Source organism: Pseudophryne corroboree, chromosome 4 (genome assembly GCF_028390025.1).
Source record: "Pseudophryne corroboree isolate aPseCor3 chromosome 4, aPseCor3.hap2, whole genome shotgun sequence".
NCBI classification, from domain to species: domain Eukaryota; kingdom Metazoa; phylum Chordata; class Amphibia; order Anura; family Myobatrachidae; genus Pseudophryne; species Pseudophryne corroboree.
In genome coordinates, this window is record NC_086447.1 from 726,816,094 (window position 1) to 726,834,598 (window position 18,505).

The following is an 18,505-nucleotide window of genomic DNA, read 5'->3' on the forward strand; positions in this document are numbered from 1 at the left end:
AGGGGCTCTAAAACGCCCGCTACCTCAGATGGCAGACACAGATACTGACTCCAGTGTCGACGATGATGAGACTAGTGTACATTCCAATAGAGCCACACGTTACATGATTACGGCAATGAAAAATGTGTTGCACATTTCTGATATTACCCCAGGTACCACAAAAAAGGGTATTATGTTTGGGGAGAAAAAACTACCAGTGGTTTTTCCCCCTTCTGATGAATTAAATGAAGTGTGTGAAGAAGCGTGGGCTTCCCCCGATAAGAAACTAGTAATTTCTAAAAAGTTACTAATGGCGTACCCTTTCACGCCAGAGGATAGGTCACGTTGGGAGACATCCCCTAGGGTAGATAAAGCGCTCACACGCCTGTCAAAGAAGGTGGCACTACCGTCTCCGGACACGGCCGCCCTAACGGAGCCTGCTGATAGGAAGCAGGAGGCTATCCTGAAGTCTGTTTATACACACTCAGGTATTCTACTGAGACCAGCTATTGCTTCAGCATGGATGTGCAGTGCTGCAGCTGCATGGTCAGATTCCCTGTCAGAAAATATTGATACCTTAGACAGGGACACTATATTGCTAACCATAGAGCATATTAAAGACGCAGTCTTATACATGAGAGATGCACAGAGGGATATTTGCCGGCTGGCATCTAAAATAAGTGCAATGTCCATTTCTGCCAGGAGGGGTTTATGGACTCGGCAGTGGACAGGGGATGCAGATTCTAAAAGGCACATGGAAGTTTTGCCTTACAAGGGTGAGGAGTTGTTTGGGGATGGTCTCTCGGACCTCGTTTCCACAGCGACAGCTGGGAAGTCAGCATTTTTACCCCATGTTCCCTCACAGCCAAAGAAAGCACCATATTATCAGGTACAGTCCTTTCGGCCCCAGAAAGGCAAGCGGGTTAAAGGTGCGTCCTTTCTGCCCAGAGGCAGAGGTAGAGGAAAAAAGCTGCAGCATACAGCCAGTTCCCAGGAACAAAAGCCCTCCCCCGCTTCCTCTAAGTCCACCGCATGACGCTGGGGCTCCACAGGCGGAGCCAGGTACGGTGGGGGCCCGTCTCAAGAACTTCAGCGACCAGTGGGCTCGCTCACGGGTGGATCCCTGGATTCTACAAGTAGTATCTCAGGGGTACAAGCTGGAATTCGAGACGTCTCCCCCTCGCCGTTTCCTCAAATCTGCCTTGCCATCAGCTACCCCGGACAGGGAGGCAGTGCTGGAGGCAATTCACAAGCTGTATTCGCAGCAGGTGATAGTCAAGGTACCCCTCCTTCAACAAGGAAGGGGTTACTATTCCACAATGTTTGTGGTACCGAAACCGGACGGTTCGGTGAGACCCATTTTAAATTTGAAATCCTTGAACACCTATATAAAAAGGTTCAAGTTCAAGATGGAATCGCTCAGGGCGGTTATTTCAAGCCTGGAGGAAGGGGATTACATGGTATCACTGGACATCAAGGATGCTTACCTACATGTCCCAATTTACCTTCCTCACCAGGAGTACCTCAGATTTGTGGTACAGGACTGTCATTACCAATTCCAGACGTTGCCGTTTGGTCTGTCCACGGCACCGAGGGTATTTACCAAGGTAATGGCCGAAATGATGATACTCCTTCGAAAAAAGGGGTTTTTAATTATCCCATATTTGGACGATCTCCTTATAAAGGCGAGGTCCAGGCAGCAGTTGTTGGTCGGGGTAGCACTATCTCGGGAGGTGCTACAACAGCACGGTTGGATTCTGAATATTCCAAAGTCACAGCTGGTTCCTACGACACGTCTACTGTTTCTGGGGATAGTTCTGGACACAGACCAGAAAAGGGTGTTTCTCCCGGAGGAGAAAGCCAAGGAGTTGTCGTCTCTAGTCGGAGATCTCCTGAAACCAAAACAGGTCTCGGTGCATCATTGCACGCGAGTCCTGGGAAAAATGGTAGCTTCCTACGAAGCAATTCCATTCGGCAGGTTCCATGCAAGAATCTTTCAGTGGGATCTGTTGGACAAGTGGTCCGGATCCCATCTTCAGATGCATCGGCTGATAACCCTGTCTCCAAGGACCAGGGGGTGTCTGCTGTGGTGGCTGCAGAGTACTCATCTTCTAGAGGGCCGCAGATTCGGCATACAGGACTGGGTCCTGGTGACCACGGATGCCAGCCTTCGAGGCTGGGGGGCAGTCACACAGGGAAGAAACTTCCAAGGGCTATGGTCAAGCCAGGAGATTTCCCTACACATAAATATTCTGGAACTAAGGGCCATCTACAATGCCCTAAGTCAGGCAAGACCCCTGCTTCAAAACCAGCCGGTACTGATCCAGTCAGACAACATCACGGCGGTCGCCCATGTAAACCGACAGGGCGGCACGAGAAGCAGGACGGCGATGGCAGAAGCCACAAGGATTCTCCGATGGGCGGAAAATCACGTGTTAGCACTGTCAGCAGTGTTCATTCCGGGAGTGGACAACTGGGAAGCAGACTTCCTCAGCAGGCACGACCTCCACCCGGGAGAGTGGGGACTTCATCCAGAAGTCTTTCAGCTGATTGTAAATCGCTGGGAACGGCCACAGGTGGACATGATGGCGTCCCGCCTCAACAAAAAGCTAGAAAGATATTGCGCCAGGTCGAGAGACCCTCAGGCAATAGCTGTGGACGCTCTAGTGACACCGTGGGTGTACCAGTCGGTTTATGTGTTCCCTCCTCTTCCTCTCATACCCAAGGTACTGGGGATAATAAGACGAAGAGGAGTAAGAACTATACTCATTGTTCCGGATTGGCCAAGAAGAGCTTGGTACCCAGAACTTCAAGAGGTGATCTCAGAGGACCCATGGCCTCTGCCGCTCAGACAGGACCTGCTGCAGCAGGGTCCCTGTCTGTTCCAAGACTTACCGCGGCTGCGTTTGACGGCATGGCGCTTGAACGCCGGATCCTGAAGGAAAAGGGCATTCCGGAGGAAGTCATTCCTACGCTGATTAAAGCTAGGAAAGAAGTGACCGCAAACCATTATCACCGCATATGGCGAAAATATGTTGCGTGGTGTGAGGCCAGGAAGGCCCCAACGGAGGAATTTCAGCTGGGCCGTTTTCTGCACTTCCTACAGTCAGGGGTGACTATGGGCCTAAAATTGGGTTCCATTAAGGTCCAGATTTCGACTCTATCGATTTTCTTCCAGAAAGAACTGGCTTCACTACCTGAAGTTCAGACATTTGTTAAGGGAGTGCTGCATATTCAGCTCCCTTTTGTGCCCCCAGTGGCACCTTGGGATCTCAACGTGGTGTTGAATTTCCTAAAGTCACATTGGTTTGAACCACTTAAAACCGTGGATTTAAAATATCTCACGTGGAAAGTGGTCATGCTGTTGGCCTTGGCTTCGGCCAGGCGTGTGTCAGAATTGGCGGCTTTATCATGTAAAAGCCCTTATCTGATTTTCCATATGGATAGGGCGGAATTGAGGACTCGTCCCCAATTTCTCCCAAAGGTGGTTTCAGCTTTTCATTTGAACCAGCCTATTGTGGTGCCTGTGGCTACTCGTGACTTGGAGGATTCCAGGTTGCTGGACGTAGTCCGGGCCCTAAAAATCTATGTTTCCAGGACAGTTGGAGTCAGAAAGACTGACTCGCTATTTATCCTGCATGCACCTAACAAGTTGGGTGCGCCTGCTTCAAAGCAGACTATTGCTCGCTGGATCTGTAGCACGATTCAACTTGCACATTCTGCGGCTGGACTGCCGCATCCTAAATCTGTAAAAGCCCATTCCACGAGGAAGGTGGGTTCTTCTTGGGCGGCTGCCCGAGGGGTCTCGGCTTTACAACTTTGCCGAGCAGCTACTTGGTCGGGGTCAAACACATTTGCTAAATTCTACAAGTTTGATACCCTGGCTGAGGAGGACCTAGAGTTCGCTCATTCGGTGCTGCAGAGTCATCCGCACTCTCCCGCCCGTTTGGGAGCTTTGGTATAATCCCCATGGTCCTTACGGAGTTCCCAGCATCCACTTAGGACGTCAGAGAATATAAGATTTTACTCACCGGTAAATCTATTTCTCGTAGTCCGTAGTGGATGCTGGGCGCCCGTCCCAAGTATGGATTGTCTGCAATACTTGTATATAGTTATTGGTTAACTAAAGGGTTATTGTTGAGCCATCTGTTGAGAGGCTCAGTTATATTTCATACTGTTAACTGGGTATAGTATCACGAGTTATACGGTGTGATTGGTGTGGCTGGTATGAGTCTTACCCGGGATTCCAAATCCTTTCCTTATTGTGTCAGCTCTTCCGGGCACAGTATCCTAACTGAGGTCTGGAGGAGGGTCATAGAGGGAGGAGCCAGTGCACACCAGGTAGTCCTAAAGCTTTCTTTAGTTGTGCCCAGTCTCCTGCGGAGCCGCTATCCCCCCCATGGTCCTTACGGAGTTCCCAGCATCCACTACGGACTACGAGAAATAGATTTACCGGTGAGTAAAATCTTATTTTCATTTGGGTACTGCAGTTCTTTGTACACAATTGTCGCGCTTTCACATCAATCAAGAGATTGTGGTTCCTTTGCAACCTGGTTCCAGAGTCATCTCCCGAACTGGCATCCTTGGATATCATTAGAGCTTTTTGTACCTACTTAGGTAGGACCTAGCGTATTCGCAAGTTGGATTCCCTGTATGTTCTGTTCGATTTCAACAAGTGCAGTTGGCCAACCTCCAAACAAACTTTGGCCTGCTGGCTACACTTGACTATTCAACATGCCTACTTATTGAAAGACTTCCCAGTCCCCCCGTCGCTGCGGGCTCGTTCCACCAGATCTGTAGGGGCTTCCTGAGTGTAAGTGTAATGCCTTTGTGGAGCAGCTCTGTAAGTAGGCCACATGGTCCTCTGCCCACGCTTTCATCAAGTTTTAAAGCATTGACACCTTTGCTTTTGGGCATCGGGTCTTAGGAACAGCACAGGAGTGTTCCCTCCCTTAGTGGAACAGCTTTGGGATGTCCCGGGGTTCCCGTGGACAAATAAGAAAAGGGTAATTTTGGTTTCTTACCTGTAAAATCTCTCTGAGTTTATGGAGGACACTGGGCACCCACCCTAATGCCCATGGCTGGCCGGGGGTTCCTCTTCAGCTGACTCTCTCTCTCTCTTACCATTGGTGGAGTGTGTGTGTGTGCGCGTGTGTGTGTGTGTTTTCTCTCTCCTCCTTATTCCCTGTTCTTGGGACTTGTACACATAACTTGCTTCCAGGGGCGGGGAATAGGAGAGGGAATGCCTGTGCTGCAGGGGGATAAGAAATTAACCGTTTGGGACCCAGGATTCCTCATATACCCAGGGTTCCCAGTGGCCCCCATGTACTTGGAGAAAAGGATTTTACCGGTACAGATGTGTCCATTGGCATGCATCTCCGGGAAATCATGGGTGTGAATAATTGCAGCCTCCCGCAGCATAATGTTGCTGCGATGTGTCACAAACGCAGCATAGCTGCGAGGGGACACATCTGCATGAAACAAAAAAACTTTTTTCTGCTTCTACACATACTGTCCTTTCGTATATTCCTCCATATATTTTTTTTCCTCCAAATTATTTTTCCTGCAATTTAGGTTTGCCAGAAATATGGCGTACTTGTATGCTTCTCATTCCACTTTTCAAGGGCTGCTGGTTGCGGTGGTCATCTGTCTTTTTCTCACATAGGGGTATATGCAATTGCGGTCGAATTCCCGAAATTGTCGAATTTCGGGTCATTTTCGACCAAAAAAAAAAAATCGCCTATGCAATGCAGTGCTTTCCGACCAAAAAACGGACTTTCAAAATTCGACTTTTTGAAATTCGACTTTTTGCAAATTCGACTTTTCTGCAATGATACAAGTGCTGCAATTCGACCATAGCATATTCAATTCAAGTTTGGAAATTCGACAGCAGTGCTTTTAGACAGCAAATTCGTCATTTTCAATCCGCCACACTTTGGAGGGTGAAAACAAATAAAAAAATTTTAAACATGTTTTTTTTGGTGTTTTTTTTTTTGGGAATAGCAGATCTATTTATATTAGAAGGGATTAGGTACTTTTTTTTTTTTTTTGGGAGGCACAAATATTATTTATATATTTTTTAAAATATTATTATTATTTTTTTTTTTTTTTTAATGCTGGAAGGGTAAAATCATAAAAAAAAATGGCGTGGGGTCCCCCCTCCAAAGCATAACCAGCCTCGGGCTCATTGAGCTGGTCCTGGTTCTAAAAATGCGGGGGAAAAATTGACAGGGGATCCCCCATATTTTTAAAACCAGCACCGGGCTCTGCGCCTGGTGCTGGTGCCAAAAATACGGGGGACAAAAAAGAGTAGGGGTCCCCCGTATTTTTAACACCAGCATCGGGCTCCACTAGCTGGACAGATAATGCCACAGCCGGGGGTCACTTTTATATAGTGCCCTGCGGCCGTGGCATCAAAAATCCAACTAGTCACCCCTGGCCGGGGTACCCTGGGGGAGTGGGGACCCCTTCAATCAAGGGGTCCCCCCCCCCCAGCCACCCAAGGGCCAGGGGTGAAGCCCGAGGCTGTCCCCCCCCATCCAATGGGCTGCGGATGGGAGGGCTGATAGCCTTTGTTGTAAAATAAAAGATATTGTTTTTTCCATTAGTACTACAAGTCCCAGCAAGCCTCCCCCGCAAGCTGGTACTTGGAGAACCACAAGTACCAGCATGCGGGAGAAAAACGGGCCCGCTGGTACCTGTAGTACTACTGGGAAAAAAATACCCAAATAAAAACAGGACACACACACCGTCGACAGTAAAACTTTATTACACACTACCGACACACACATACTTACCTATGTTCACACGCCGACATCGGTCCTCTTCTCCATGTAGAATCCACGGATACCTGAAAAGAAAAGTTCAATATACTCACCTCAACCAGGGTCCAGAGATAAATCCACGTACTTGGCAAAAAAATAAATCGCAAATACCCGCTCCATAACGGACTGAAAGGGGTCCCATGCTGACACATGGGACACCTTTCCACGAATGACACCTGTCAGTGACAGCTGTCACTGACAGGTCTCTAAGCCAATCAGGAAGCGCAACTTCGTTGCGCTCACCTGATTGGCTGATCGCTGTCTGAACTCAGACAGCGCATCGCATAGCTCCCTCCATTATATTCAATGGTGGGAACTTAGCGGCTAGCGGTGAGGTCACCCGCCGGTCAGCGGCTGACCGGCGGGTGACCCCACCGCTACCCGCAAAGTTCCCACCATTGAAAGTAATGGAGCGGCTTTGCGAGGCGCTGTCAGAGTCCAGACGGCGCACAGCCAATCAGGTGAGCGCCACGGAAGTAGCGCTTCCTGATTGGCTGAAGGGACATCAGTGACAGGAGTCACGTGATGTCCCGGCATTCGGGGAAAGGAGTCTAATGTGAAAACATTGGACCCCTTTCATTAGTCCGGTGGATCGTGTTCGTTTTTTTTTTTTACCAAGTACGTGGATTATACCCTGGACCTGGATGTACCTCTGGACGCTGGAAGGTGAGTACCATTTTTTCACAGGTACCCTCGGATCGTCGGAGACCGTGGCAGTCGGCGTGTCAACATAGGTAAGTATGTGTGTGTCGGTGTATGAAATAAAGTTTTACTATCACGGTGTGTGTGTCCTGTTTTTATTTGGGTATTTTTTTCCCAGTAGTACTACAGGTACCAGCGGGCCCGTTTTTCTCCCGCATGCTGGTACTTGTGGTTCTCCAAGTACCAGCTTGCGGGGGAGGCTTGCTGGGACTTGTAGTACTAATGGAAAAAACAATATCTTTTATTTTACAACAAAGGCTATCAGCCCTCCCATCCGCAGCCCATTGGATGGGGGGGGACAGCCTCGGGCTTCACCCCTGGCCCTTGGGTGGCTGGGGGGGGGGACCCCTTGATTGAAGGGGTCCCCACTCCCCCAGGGTACCCCGGCCAGGGGTGACTAGTTGGATTTTTGATGCCACGGCCGCAGGGCACTATATAAAAGTGACCCCCGGCTGTGGCATTATCTGTCCAGCTAGTGGAGCCCGATGCTGGTGTTAAAAATACGGGGGACCCCTACTCTTTTTGTCCCCCGTATTTTTGGCACCAGCATCAGGCGCAGAGCCCGGTGCTGGTTTTAAAAATACGGGGGATCCCTGGCCAATTTTTCCCCTGCATTTTTAGAACCAGGACCAGCTCAAAGAGCCCGAGGCTGGTTATGCTTTGGAGGGGGGACCCCACGCCATTTTTTTTTCCGGGTTTTTCACGTTTTTTCCCGTTTTTTAAAATCGCGGCAAAATCCGCCAAATCGGCCGATTTTCGCCCGCGATTCTGGCGAATCCGTTTTTCATTGAATATGGTGAATCCCGGCAGGCACCTGCCGGGATTCACCTGGCGAATTTGGTCGAATTAAAAAACGGCGATAATTGCCGCGAATTCGACCGCAATTGCATATACCCCATTGAATCCGAATCCCCTTATCTAATTCCTTCCTCATGATTAGTTCAAATTTATTTTTCATATAAGAACAATGTTATGTTTATAAAGATGTAAAATCTGAAATATACAGTATTCATCTTGTATATGTTCTTTTTAGGTTGAGTTATTGCTGGGACTTGTTGAGGACCTTATTTCTGTTGCAAACCGGAAGGCGAATGTGGAAGGGGAAGAGCAAGCTATCAACAGACAGACCGCTCTATACAGTTTGAAACTGCTCTGCAAATGCTTTGGTTCTAACAGGCAGCAGGTGTTTGTACCTGTGCTGAATGCTGCAGTTGACCTCATCTCTGCTAAGGAGCCAGAGGAAAAGAATGTAGTTGGCAGTGCTTTGCTGTGCATTGCTGAAATTACAAGCACCATCAAAGCTCTAGCCATTCCGCAGCTGCCGAGGTATGCCATTGTCAAGTATGCTTGACCTAGTAATCACTGACGCCTAATTCCCATTATGGAAAGCAGACCTGAGTTTCCTGGCAGTTTTCCTGCTTTCTAATGTAGTGTGATGTACTGTATGTGTTTTAATGATACTATAATGGGAATTCATTTAATTTGCCGGCTGTCAGGATACCAATGCCTGAATCCCGCCAGTCGACAATACCGCCAGCCAGAATCCCGGCTCAACAGGGCTATTCCCACTCATGGGTGCCCACGACACCCATAGAGTGGGAATAGATCCTGTGGCGAGCCCACAAGGGGACACTTAGCGCTAGCCCCGCTGCCAGCGTTCTGAAGGTTGGGATATTGATAGCCGGCATCATGTCTGCCGGTAAAACATACTGGATCCCTATAACATCTTTACATCAGCCCTGGCCTGAACAATGCCCTTACTCCAGACCTACGTTGGCACTCGGACTAATGGTAAGATGAAGCTGACTGGACAGCCCTAGCAGCACAATACACCGAACACACACCTGGCTGGGGTGATTTAGGGTTACCTGACCAAGGTTCAACTAGTTAGCTGGAAAGTTGTAGTTGAAGTTGGCTTTCAGCTTCATTGGCATAATTTTTCTCCCATTATTGTAAAAAAAAAAAGTATACCCAATTGTATTTGTACTGTAGTGCTTATCTGCAGCAAGACATTTGCTGTTGGACTGCATTTTTACTTTGGGTGTAACTGGAAGAATATGCTTGATACTGTTGATAAGCAGCATGTGGAAAGCTATGAATTGTATGTTCTTAATAGCATATGCATTAAAAAAACATCTAACTTTGTATGTGTGATGTCCGCTTCTAACAGTATTGCCATGTTATTGCTTGTAGACTGATGCCCGCTCTCCTCACCACTCTGAAGCAAAGAAAAGAGCTTCTTACTAGTGAGATACACCTACTCAGCTCAGTGACTGCTCTACAAAAGGTGGTAGAGACTCTCCCACACTTCCTCAGCCCCTACCTACAAGAGACATTGCTGCAGGTAAGTGCCTAAGTCAGCCTTTTTCAGTCAGTCTAGGTCAGTGGTTCTCAAACTCGGTCCTCAGGACCCCACACAGTGCATGTTTTGCAGGTAACCCAGCAAGTGCACAGGTGTATTAATTACTCACTGACACATTTTAAAAGGTCCGCAGGTGGAGCTAATTATTTCACTTGTGATTCTGTGAGGAGACCTGCAAAACATGCACCGTGTGGGGTCCTGAGGAACGAGTTTGAGAACCTGTTGTCTAGGTGATCACTGTGGGTTATGGTGTAGAAGCACTGTGGGCACCAAGGAGTTAACTTCAGAAAAGTGCAGCAGAGGCTTCTCCTCCTCTATACCCCATCTGCTCATGGGAAGTCTGTTTCAGCAGCAGCACTGATGTCAGACTAAATCAATTAGGTGATAAACATTTTGAGAGATTTTCTGCATACCGAATATATTTTCGCTACCTATGATATAAACAATTGGATGTAAAATTGATCACATTATTTAGTATTAATCTATTATGTCACACAATGCCTAGGATTTTAATTGCATTAATAAAAGTTATTTTTTTTAATTAATTAATCTTAAAGTGTGCCCCAGATTAGGCTTATAGTTCTTTTTTTTACGTCTTTGTAAAAACACTTATGTAGTTGCTCTGACTATTTCTCTGGGAGCACCACCAACCGAGTGCTTTAAAGAATTTGTCTAACACAGCCCACATGTTGGTATATAACATTGATCATTAAATTACACTATCAAGTCCTGTGTCGTTTCAAAATACCTGTATGTTCCATGGTTAAAACAACCACCCTGCCTATTCCTGATGTCACGTCTTTGCGGGACCCAGCTGATAAAATGTTGGCACAATTCCTCAAGACAATATTTATTTTGCCTTTACTAATGCAGGTGCAGCTACCTGTCCTGCATTTGCTTCAGCCTAGATGTCTTTAGCCATCAGCAGCTGGGCAGATGCCCTGACAGATGGTCTCCAGTCTGTAGACCATATCAGAGAAGTTAGCACTTACCTGGGTGAAGCAGCAATAAGTACCTAAGTTGACAATATTTCAGCTGCCTCAGTTACGGCTAGGCGTGCCTTGTGGCTTCGCTCATGGAGAGCTGATAATGACTCTGAGAAACTTTGAGTCTCTCCCCTTTACTGTAGACATCCTTTTTGGAACTGATTTGGATAAGATTGTGGCCAACATTGCTGCATCCAAAACCGTTTTTCTGACTTCTGCTTCTTCAAAGTCCAAACAATCTTTCTTTCGCCCACAGGGTAAACCAAGGGAGCAGTTTTTCTCCCATGTACAGGGTTCCTCGTCCAAACTGACAAGCCAAAGGGTCGTTAGTCCTGGGTTGGACATAGTCAAACCCCTAAGCAAACTGACAAGCCTTCAGCTTGACGCTCGGGGTCCCCACCAGGACTTATCCATTGTGGGCGGTCGGCTTCTTCAGTTCACTGACATTTGTCTAACCTCCACATATGACTCTTGAGTGTCAAGCATAGTATCCAAGAGGTATGCTCTCTACTTTCTGGATCAGCCACCTTTTTAATTTTTTACCACCAGTCTGCCAGTGGAAGTCGGCAAGTCCACCGCCCTTCAGTCTTCCATCAGATCCCTCCTGACGGCAGGGGTCATTGTTCCCGTTCCCTCTTCTCAAAGGGGTACAGGTTTCTACTCCAATCTGTTCTTGGTACAAAATCCAGATGGATCTTTCAGACCCATTCTCAACCTAAAGAAGTTGAATCTTTTTCTTTGTATTCCCAGATTCAGGATGGAGTCTCTCCAGTCATCTTGCAAGCGCTGGAAACGGAATTTATGGCCTCCTTGGATATTCAGGATGCCTACCTCTACATTACTGTTGAGACAGACCATTAGCGTTTCTTGCAATTTGCAGTTTGAAACAACCACTATCAATTCCAGGCCCTGCCTTTTGGCCTCTCCACAGCACCTAGAGTCTTCACCAAAGTCATGTCAGTCATAGTGGCCCAGCTATGCTTGCAGGGAGTCAGGATTCTTCCACACCTGGATGATCTTCTTTTCCTTGCTTAGTCTCAAGTGATCTTGTAACAGCACCTGCAGGTCACCCTTTGCGCTATTACAGTCCCATGGCTGGCTGATCAACTGGCGCAAGTCCAGCCTAACACCATCCTAGTTTATCTAGGGGCAATCCTCGACATGAGGGTTCAGCATGTTTTTCTACCCCAGAAACAAGATGGCAGACATCCAGACTTAATCAGGACTTTCCTCAAACATCGCAGTGTCTTCCTCCACCTTTGCATATGATGGTCCTAGGCAAGATGGTCTCATGCTTCGACATGGTGGAGTATGCCCAGTTCCTTTCCAGACCGCTGCAGCTAGAATTGCTTCATCAGTGGAACTGGTCACATCTTCATCGCAAGTCCAGCCGGATTTCACTTTTCAGGGAAACACGTCTTTCACTCCTGTGGTGGCTTCGGTCCTTCCATCTCACCATGGGCCGTCCGTTCCTGTTCCAGGACTGGGTGATTCTGACCACGGATGCCAAACTCCAAGGCTGGGGAGCGGTCACTCCTTCCAGGGACGTTGGTCAACTTAGGAAGCGATTCTCTCCATTAATGTCTTGGAGCTCCGAGCAATATACAGAGCTCTCTGCCTTGTGGGCCTACCTCTTCTCTGCAAGCCAGTCCGGGTACAGACAGACAGTGCGATGGCTGTCACTTATATCAACCACTATGGTGCCACCAGAAGTCACGCCGCCATGCAAGAAGTCGGTCACATCCTCCAGTGGGCGGAGCGCTCCCTACCAGCTCTGTCAGCAATTCTGAGTCCAGAATTGGGAGGCGGACTTCCTAAGCCGACAAGACATCCATTCCGGAGAATGGTCCATCTCCTTGTGACTCTCTGGGGTCGGCCGCTCATAGACCTGATGGCCTCCCATTACAATAACAAGCTACCTCAGTATGGATCACGAACTAGGTATCCAGGCACGTTTGTGGTTTACGCTCTGGTAGCTCCCTGGCACTTTTCTAAGGTGTATTTGTTTCCGGCAATCGCTCTCTTTCCACGAGTTCCTCCTGCAGTAGAAACCAGACACAGCCATATTGGTCGCTCCAGATTGACCGAAACGGGCTTGGTACACGGATATTTGCAGCCTCTCCATACAGCCTCCATATCGCCTGCCTCTTTGTCCAGATCTGCTGTCCCAGAGCCCTTGCCTTCACCCCGACCTTCCCCGTTTAGCTTTTACGGGGTGGCTGTTTAGAGGTCGATTTTAAGGGCTTGGGGGTTTCTCAGAACCAGTCATCAACACTATGCTCTCAGCCAGGAAGCCATCTTCGACTAGCATATATCATAGGGTGTGGTGGATATATCGGGTGTCCAGAGTTTTGGCCTTCCTTCAGACTGGTTTGGACTTGGGTTTTCGGCTAGCCTCCCTAAAAGTGCAGGTTTCTGCTCTTTCGGTTCTCTTTCAACGAAAAGTGCCCAATTCTTCAGCTATTCATACCTTTCTGCAGATGGTGCTGCACTTGCAGCCTCCTTTTGTCCCCCCTGTTCTTCCGTGGGCCTTATTCTTGGTACTCTGGATACTTCAGCAGGCTCCATTTAATATAATAACATAGTAACATAGTAATTGAGGTTGAATAGAGGCAAAATGCCCATCGTGTTCAACCTGTATTCTGTATTCAGTTGAGTTGATTATAATGTGCCTGCTGAAGTAATGTTTTATGACTAGTTAACAACTATAAATCATGTTACACCCGGTTTACTAACGTCAATATTTTAAATGTTATAACTTTGGATATCCTTTTCAATCAGAAATTCATCCAATCCTTTTTTAAATGCATTTACAGAGTCCGCCATTACCACCTTCCCTGGCAAGGAATTCCAAATCCTTATTGCCCTAATAGTGAAGAACCCTGTCCTCCGTTGCGTATGGAATTTTCTCTCCTCCAGCCTCAGCAAAAGCCCACGTGTCCTAAACAGAGTTCTTTTAATAAATAATTCCTCTGATAACTCTTTGTAATGCCCCTTTACATATTTGAAGACATTAATAATGTCTCCTCTTAGATGACTCTTTTCCAATGTATACGTATTCATCCTAGTAAGCCTTTCCTCGTAATCCAGTTCCTCTTGCCCTTTAATCAATTTAGTAGCTCGCCTTTGAACCCTTTCGAGTTCACCGATTATCTTTTTTTATACAATGGTGCCCAAAACTGAACACAATATTCCAGGTGCGGACGTACCAATGATTTGTACAGAGGCAGGATTACATCCTCGTCCCTTGTCTCAATTCCCCATTTTATGCACGCTAGCACCTTACTTGCCTTTACTGCGCTTTGATATTGTATACGGTTATTAAGCCTATTATCAATGAGTACCCACAAATCTTTTCCAATACTGTTACCCCTAGACTTTCCCCATTTAATATGTAGGATGCAAGTTTGTTTTTAGCCCCGAAATGCATAACCTTGCATTTTTCTATATTGAACCTCATTCTCCATTTAGACGCCCAGATTTCAAGTTTAGATAAATCATTCTGCAGAGACTCCACATCTGTTTCTGAATTAAGTACCCTACACAGTTTAGTATCTGCAAAGATTGACACCGTGCGTTCCAGGCCTATTTCTAGGTCATTGATAAATATGTTGAACAGAAGTGGCCCGAGTATGGACCCTTGTGGTATTCCGCTGACTGCTGGTGTCCAGCTTGAGGACTTCCCGTTGACCACTACTCGCTGTACCCTGTTATCCAGCCAGTTACTTATCCATGTACAAACAGTTTTTCCTAGGCCAAGCTCCTTTAATTTGATGATCAGTCTCCTGTGAGGCACTGTATCGAAGGCTTTTGCAAAATCTAAGTCGACCACATCCACTTCTTTTCCCTGGTCAAGTTTGTCGCTCACTTCCTCATAGAAGCTAACTAAGTTAGTTTGACATGATCTGTCCCTCACAAACCCATGCTAGTTCTTGCTAATAATCTTAGCGGTCTGTAGATTCTCCTGTATGCTATCCCTTAGAATGCCTTCCAATATTTTACCCACTATAGATGTCAAACTAACCGGTCTGTAGTTACCCGGATGATTTTTGGATCCTTTTTTAAATAATGGCACTACCTCAGCTATACACCAATCCTTCAGTACCATGCCTGATCTAATTGAACTATTGAAAATCAAGTATAAGGGTCTTGCTAGTTGTGACCCAAGCTCCATAAGAACCCTCTTGTGAAGTCCATCAGGACCAGGTGATTTATTAATCTTAATTTTGCTTAGTCTCTCCCAGACTACTTCTTCACTTAAACAAGTATCTAACCACGAATCATTACTGTCACTATCGTTATGCACTACTCCTACCATCAGTTCTTCTCTGGTGAACACTGATGAAAAAAATTTGTTCAGTATTTCCGTTTTTATTTCGTCATCATTTATCAATACTCCAAATTCATCTTTTTTTGGACCTATGTTCTCCTTTTTTAACCTTTTACTGTTTATGAACAGTGTTTAAAAAACTTTTAAGGATTGATTTTACTCTATAGCGATTTGCTTTTCGTTTTCCATTTTAGCTGCTCTTATTGCTTTTTTGCCTCTTTTATTGCATTCCTTGTAATACTGGAATGACTCAGTCTTTCCATTAGATTTAAATGCTTTGGAAGCACGCTTCTTTTTATCCATTTCTGCCTTGACCTTCTTGTTAAGCTACATCGGTTTGTATTTAGTACGCCTGGATTTACTGCCCATGGGAATAAATTTGTGAATATTGCTATCTAGCAACCCTTTTAAAGCATCCCACATTTCCGAAGTGTTCTTGCTATGAAACAAAACTTCCCACTCAATGTTGTTAAGTGCACATCTGAAATTAGCCTTCCTAAAGTTAAATGTTTTGGTTGAACCCTCATAGCTATGTTTCGTGAAACTGATGTTGAATGTGATCATATGGTGATCACTGTTACCCAAAGTCTCCCCAACTTTAATGTTTGATATAATGTCCACATTATTAGTAATTACTAGATCCAGAGTAGTTTTACCCCTAGCTGGGTCCTCGACTAATTGAGACAAGTAGTGATCCTTTAACATATTTAAGAACCTGTTGCCCCAAGCTTTAACACATGAATCGTTACTCCATTTTATATCCGTCCCTTCTGATTTGCTGCAAGAGTTGTTCTTCCTCATGTATGCTAATATCCGGCTGTTTGTAGCACATGCCTATGACTAGTTTTTTTGCATGAATACCCCCACTTGAGATTTCAACCCATAGTGACTCCACATTTTCACCAGTCCCCTCATAAATAACCTCCTTTAAGTATGATTTAAGAGATGGTTTAAAATAAAGACATACACCTCCTCTTCTTTTGCTTGCCCTGTCCCTCCTGAAAAGAGAATACCCCTCCAAGTTTGCAACCCAGTCGTGAGAGTCGTCCCACCATGTTTCTGTAATACCTATAATATCATACTCAGCCTTTGGTGCTAACCATTCCAATTTCCCCATTTTACCTGCTAGGCTTCTTTCGTTTGCAAGCATACATTTTAGTTCAGCGGTTCCCTTGTTCGTTGTTTTTTTAAAGGTATCCTATCATGGTTTACTAGTGCCTCCCTAGAGTTACTCTTACTGACTGTTCTGCTCGCTCCCTCTCCACCCCCACCATACTTAATACTGTCCACCCTACTCTTCTCCTTGATCAACCTAATGTTTGCATCTAAACTCTCCGCCCCGACATAAATATTTTCCCTTATGCTCCGTACATAATTTTCTGTATGCTGTAATGATGACACATAATTGTTGTTAGTTAATGTTTTGGCAATACCTTTGTTAATACCCTTTTTAGAACCCATGTAAATACCCTTGCCCTTGCTTCCTGCTCTTTCCCTCCCCCCTTCACCACCCCCATTTAGCTCACTACCACCATCCTTACTATTCTCAGTGCATGACCCATAGTTTCTAGCTAAACCCTCCCCCCAGGCTCCTAGTTTAAAAGCTCCTCCAACCTACTAACCATCCTTCCCCCCCAGCACCGCAGCCCCCTCCTCATTCAGGTGCAATCCATCATGACAAAAAAGATGGCGCCTGATTGTGTTCCTGGAACACTGGGCGGATTTCTCAAACACCAGTCTCTAAGCCACACATTTACCTCCCTGGGCTAGTGCGTGGCACTAGTAATATTTTGGAGAATATTACCTTAGCGGTCCTTTCTTTTAGTTTCTGGCCTAAGTCCCTATAATCTTTCTTAAGGACATCCCACCTACCACTAACTTTGTCGTTTGTCGTTGGGTCATTCCCAGCCCCTTCCAACAATCTATCTTCCCGGTCCGCGATGTGCCATATTCGAGCACCCAGGAGACAACAGACCATACAGCGATCAAGAACTTGGTAGCAGATTGCCCTATCTGCTTTCCTGATGATAGAGTCCCCTACCACCACCATCTGCCTGGGTGCCTCTCTAACTTTCATCCCATCTGAACCAGAGGGACCACTCCTCCGGTTGCTAGAGGGAACAGTCTCCTCCAGCTCCGTCATTTCCTCGCTATCATCCACCGAATCTTCGTCCAATCGGGCAAATTTGCTCGGGTTTGATAGGTCAGAGATGTCGTGCCGCCCCCACTTTTTCTTCCTTCTAACAAGGACCTAGCTGGCTACCTGATTATCCTCGTCTACCGGTGTCCCCCCATGCAACTCCTCCACCGTTCTATCTAAACTTTGCTCGAGATTATGAATATCCCATCATCTCTTCTCTTCACCCACTCCCCAATTTTAACAGTACGTCACCTCCTCTGCCCTTATGTCAGCCTCCTCTCATACTCCTGATGCCAACAGCATTCAGCATACTCCTGTCACCTCCTCTCCCTTCATGCCCATATCAGCCTCCTCACCCATTCACTCCCCTTAAACCAGCAGCATCCTTCTGTCACCCCTCGTCAGCCTCCTCTCCTACTTATCTGAGGTTTGGAACAAGGAGAGTTTATGGTGTCCATGGACATAAAGGATGCATACCTTCATATCCCAATTTGGACTCCTCACCAAGCATATTTAAGATTTGCCCTGGTGAAGGATCATTACCAATTCAGGGCCTTGCCATTCGGTCTATCATCAGCCCCAAGAATCTTTATGAAGATCATGGCAATAATGGTTGCAGGATTGAGACGGTTATGGGTCACGATCATACATTATCTAGACGATATCGTGATCAAGGCCTCCTCTCAAGAACAGCTGATAAAGGATGCTCAGACATCTCATCAATTTCTCATTCAACATGGGTGGATTGTGAACTTGCAGGAATGCAACCTCATGCCCACTCAACGGATTCAATTCCTCGGTCTCATCTTGGGCACGGTACAATTGAGAGTTTTCTTACCAGAGAACAAGATCCAGGACCTACTGAGGTTAGTGGCTCAGGTACTAAGGACATAGACGGTTTCTCTACACCTCTGTGTGCAACTTCTCGGGAAGATGGTGGCGACGTTCAAAGCTCTCCAGTACGGCAGACTTCATTCCCGACCATTCCAGCTGAACCTCATTGCTCAGGGAGCAGGTTCGCACTGGCTTCTACATCGAAGAATCCGACTTCCACCACAAATACGAACCTCCTTAATTTGTTGGTCGTTGCACATGAATCTCACAGCAGGCAAGAGATTTGGCATTTGGGATTGGAGGATCCTGACAATGGATGCCAGTCTCAGAGGTTGGGGTGCTGTCCTA

The 18,505-nt window shown here is 46.6% G+C and overlaps 1 protein-coding gene across 1 annotated transcript in view; it reads left to right on the top strand.

The window, feature by feature from the left end:
• The window catches only part of HEATR1 (HEAT repeat containing 1), a 290,453-nt gene that overhangs the window by 237,898 nt on the left and 34,050 nt on the right, over positions 1-18,505 (top strand). Inside the window, exons 35-36 of the mRNA XM_063918062.1 lie at positions 8,539-8,831; positions 9,699-9,849. Coding sequence (XP_063774132.1) covers positions 8,539-8,831; positions 9,699-9,849 — 444 coding nt within the window. The remainder of the gene's footprint in view (positions 1-8,538; positions 8,832-9,698; positions 9,850-18,505) is intronic.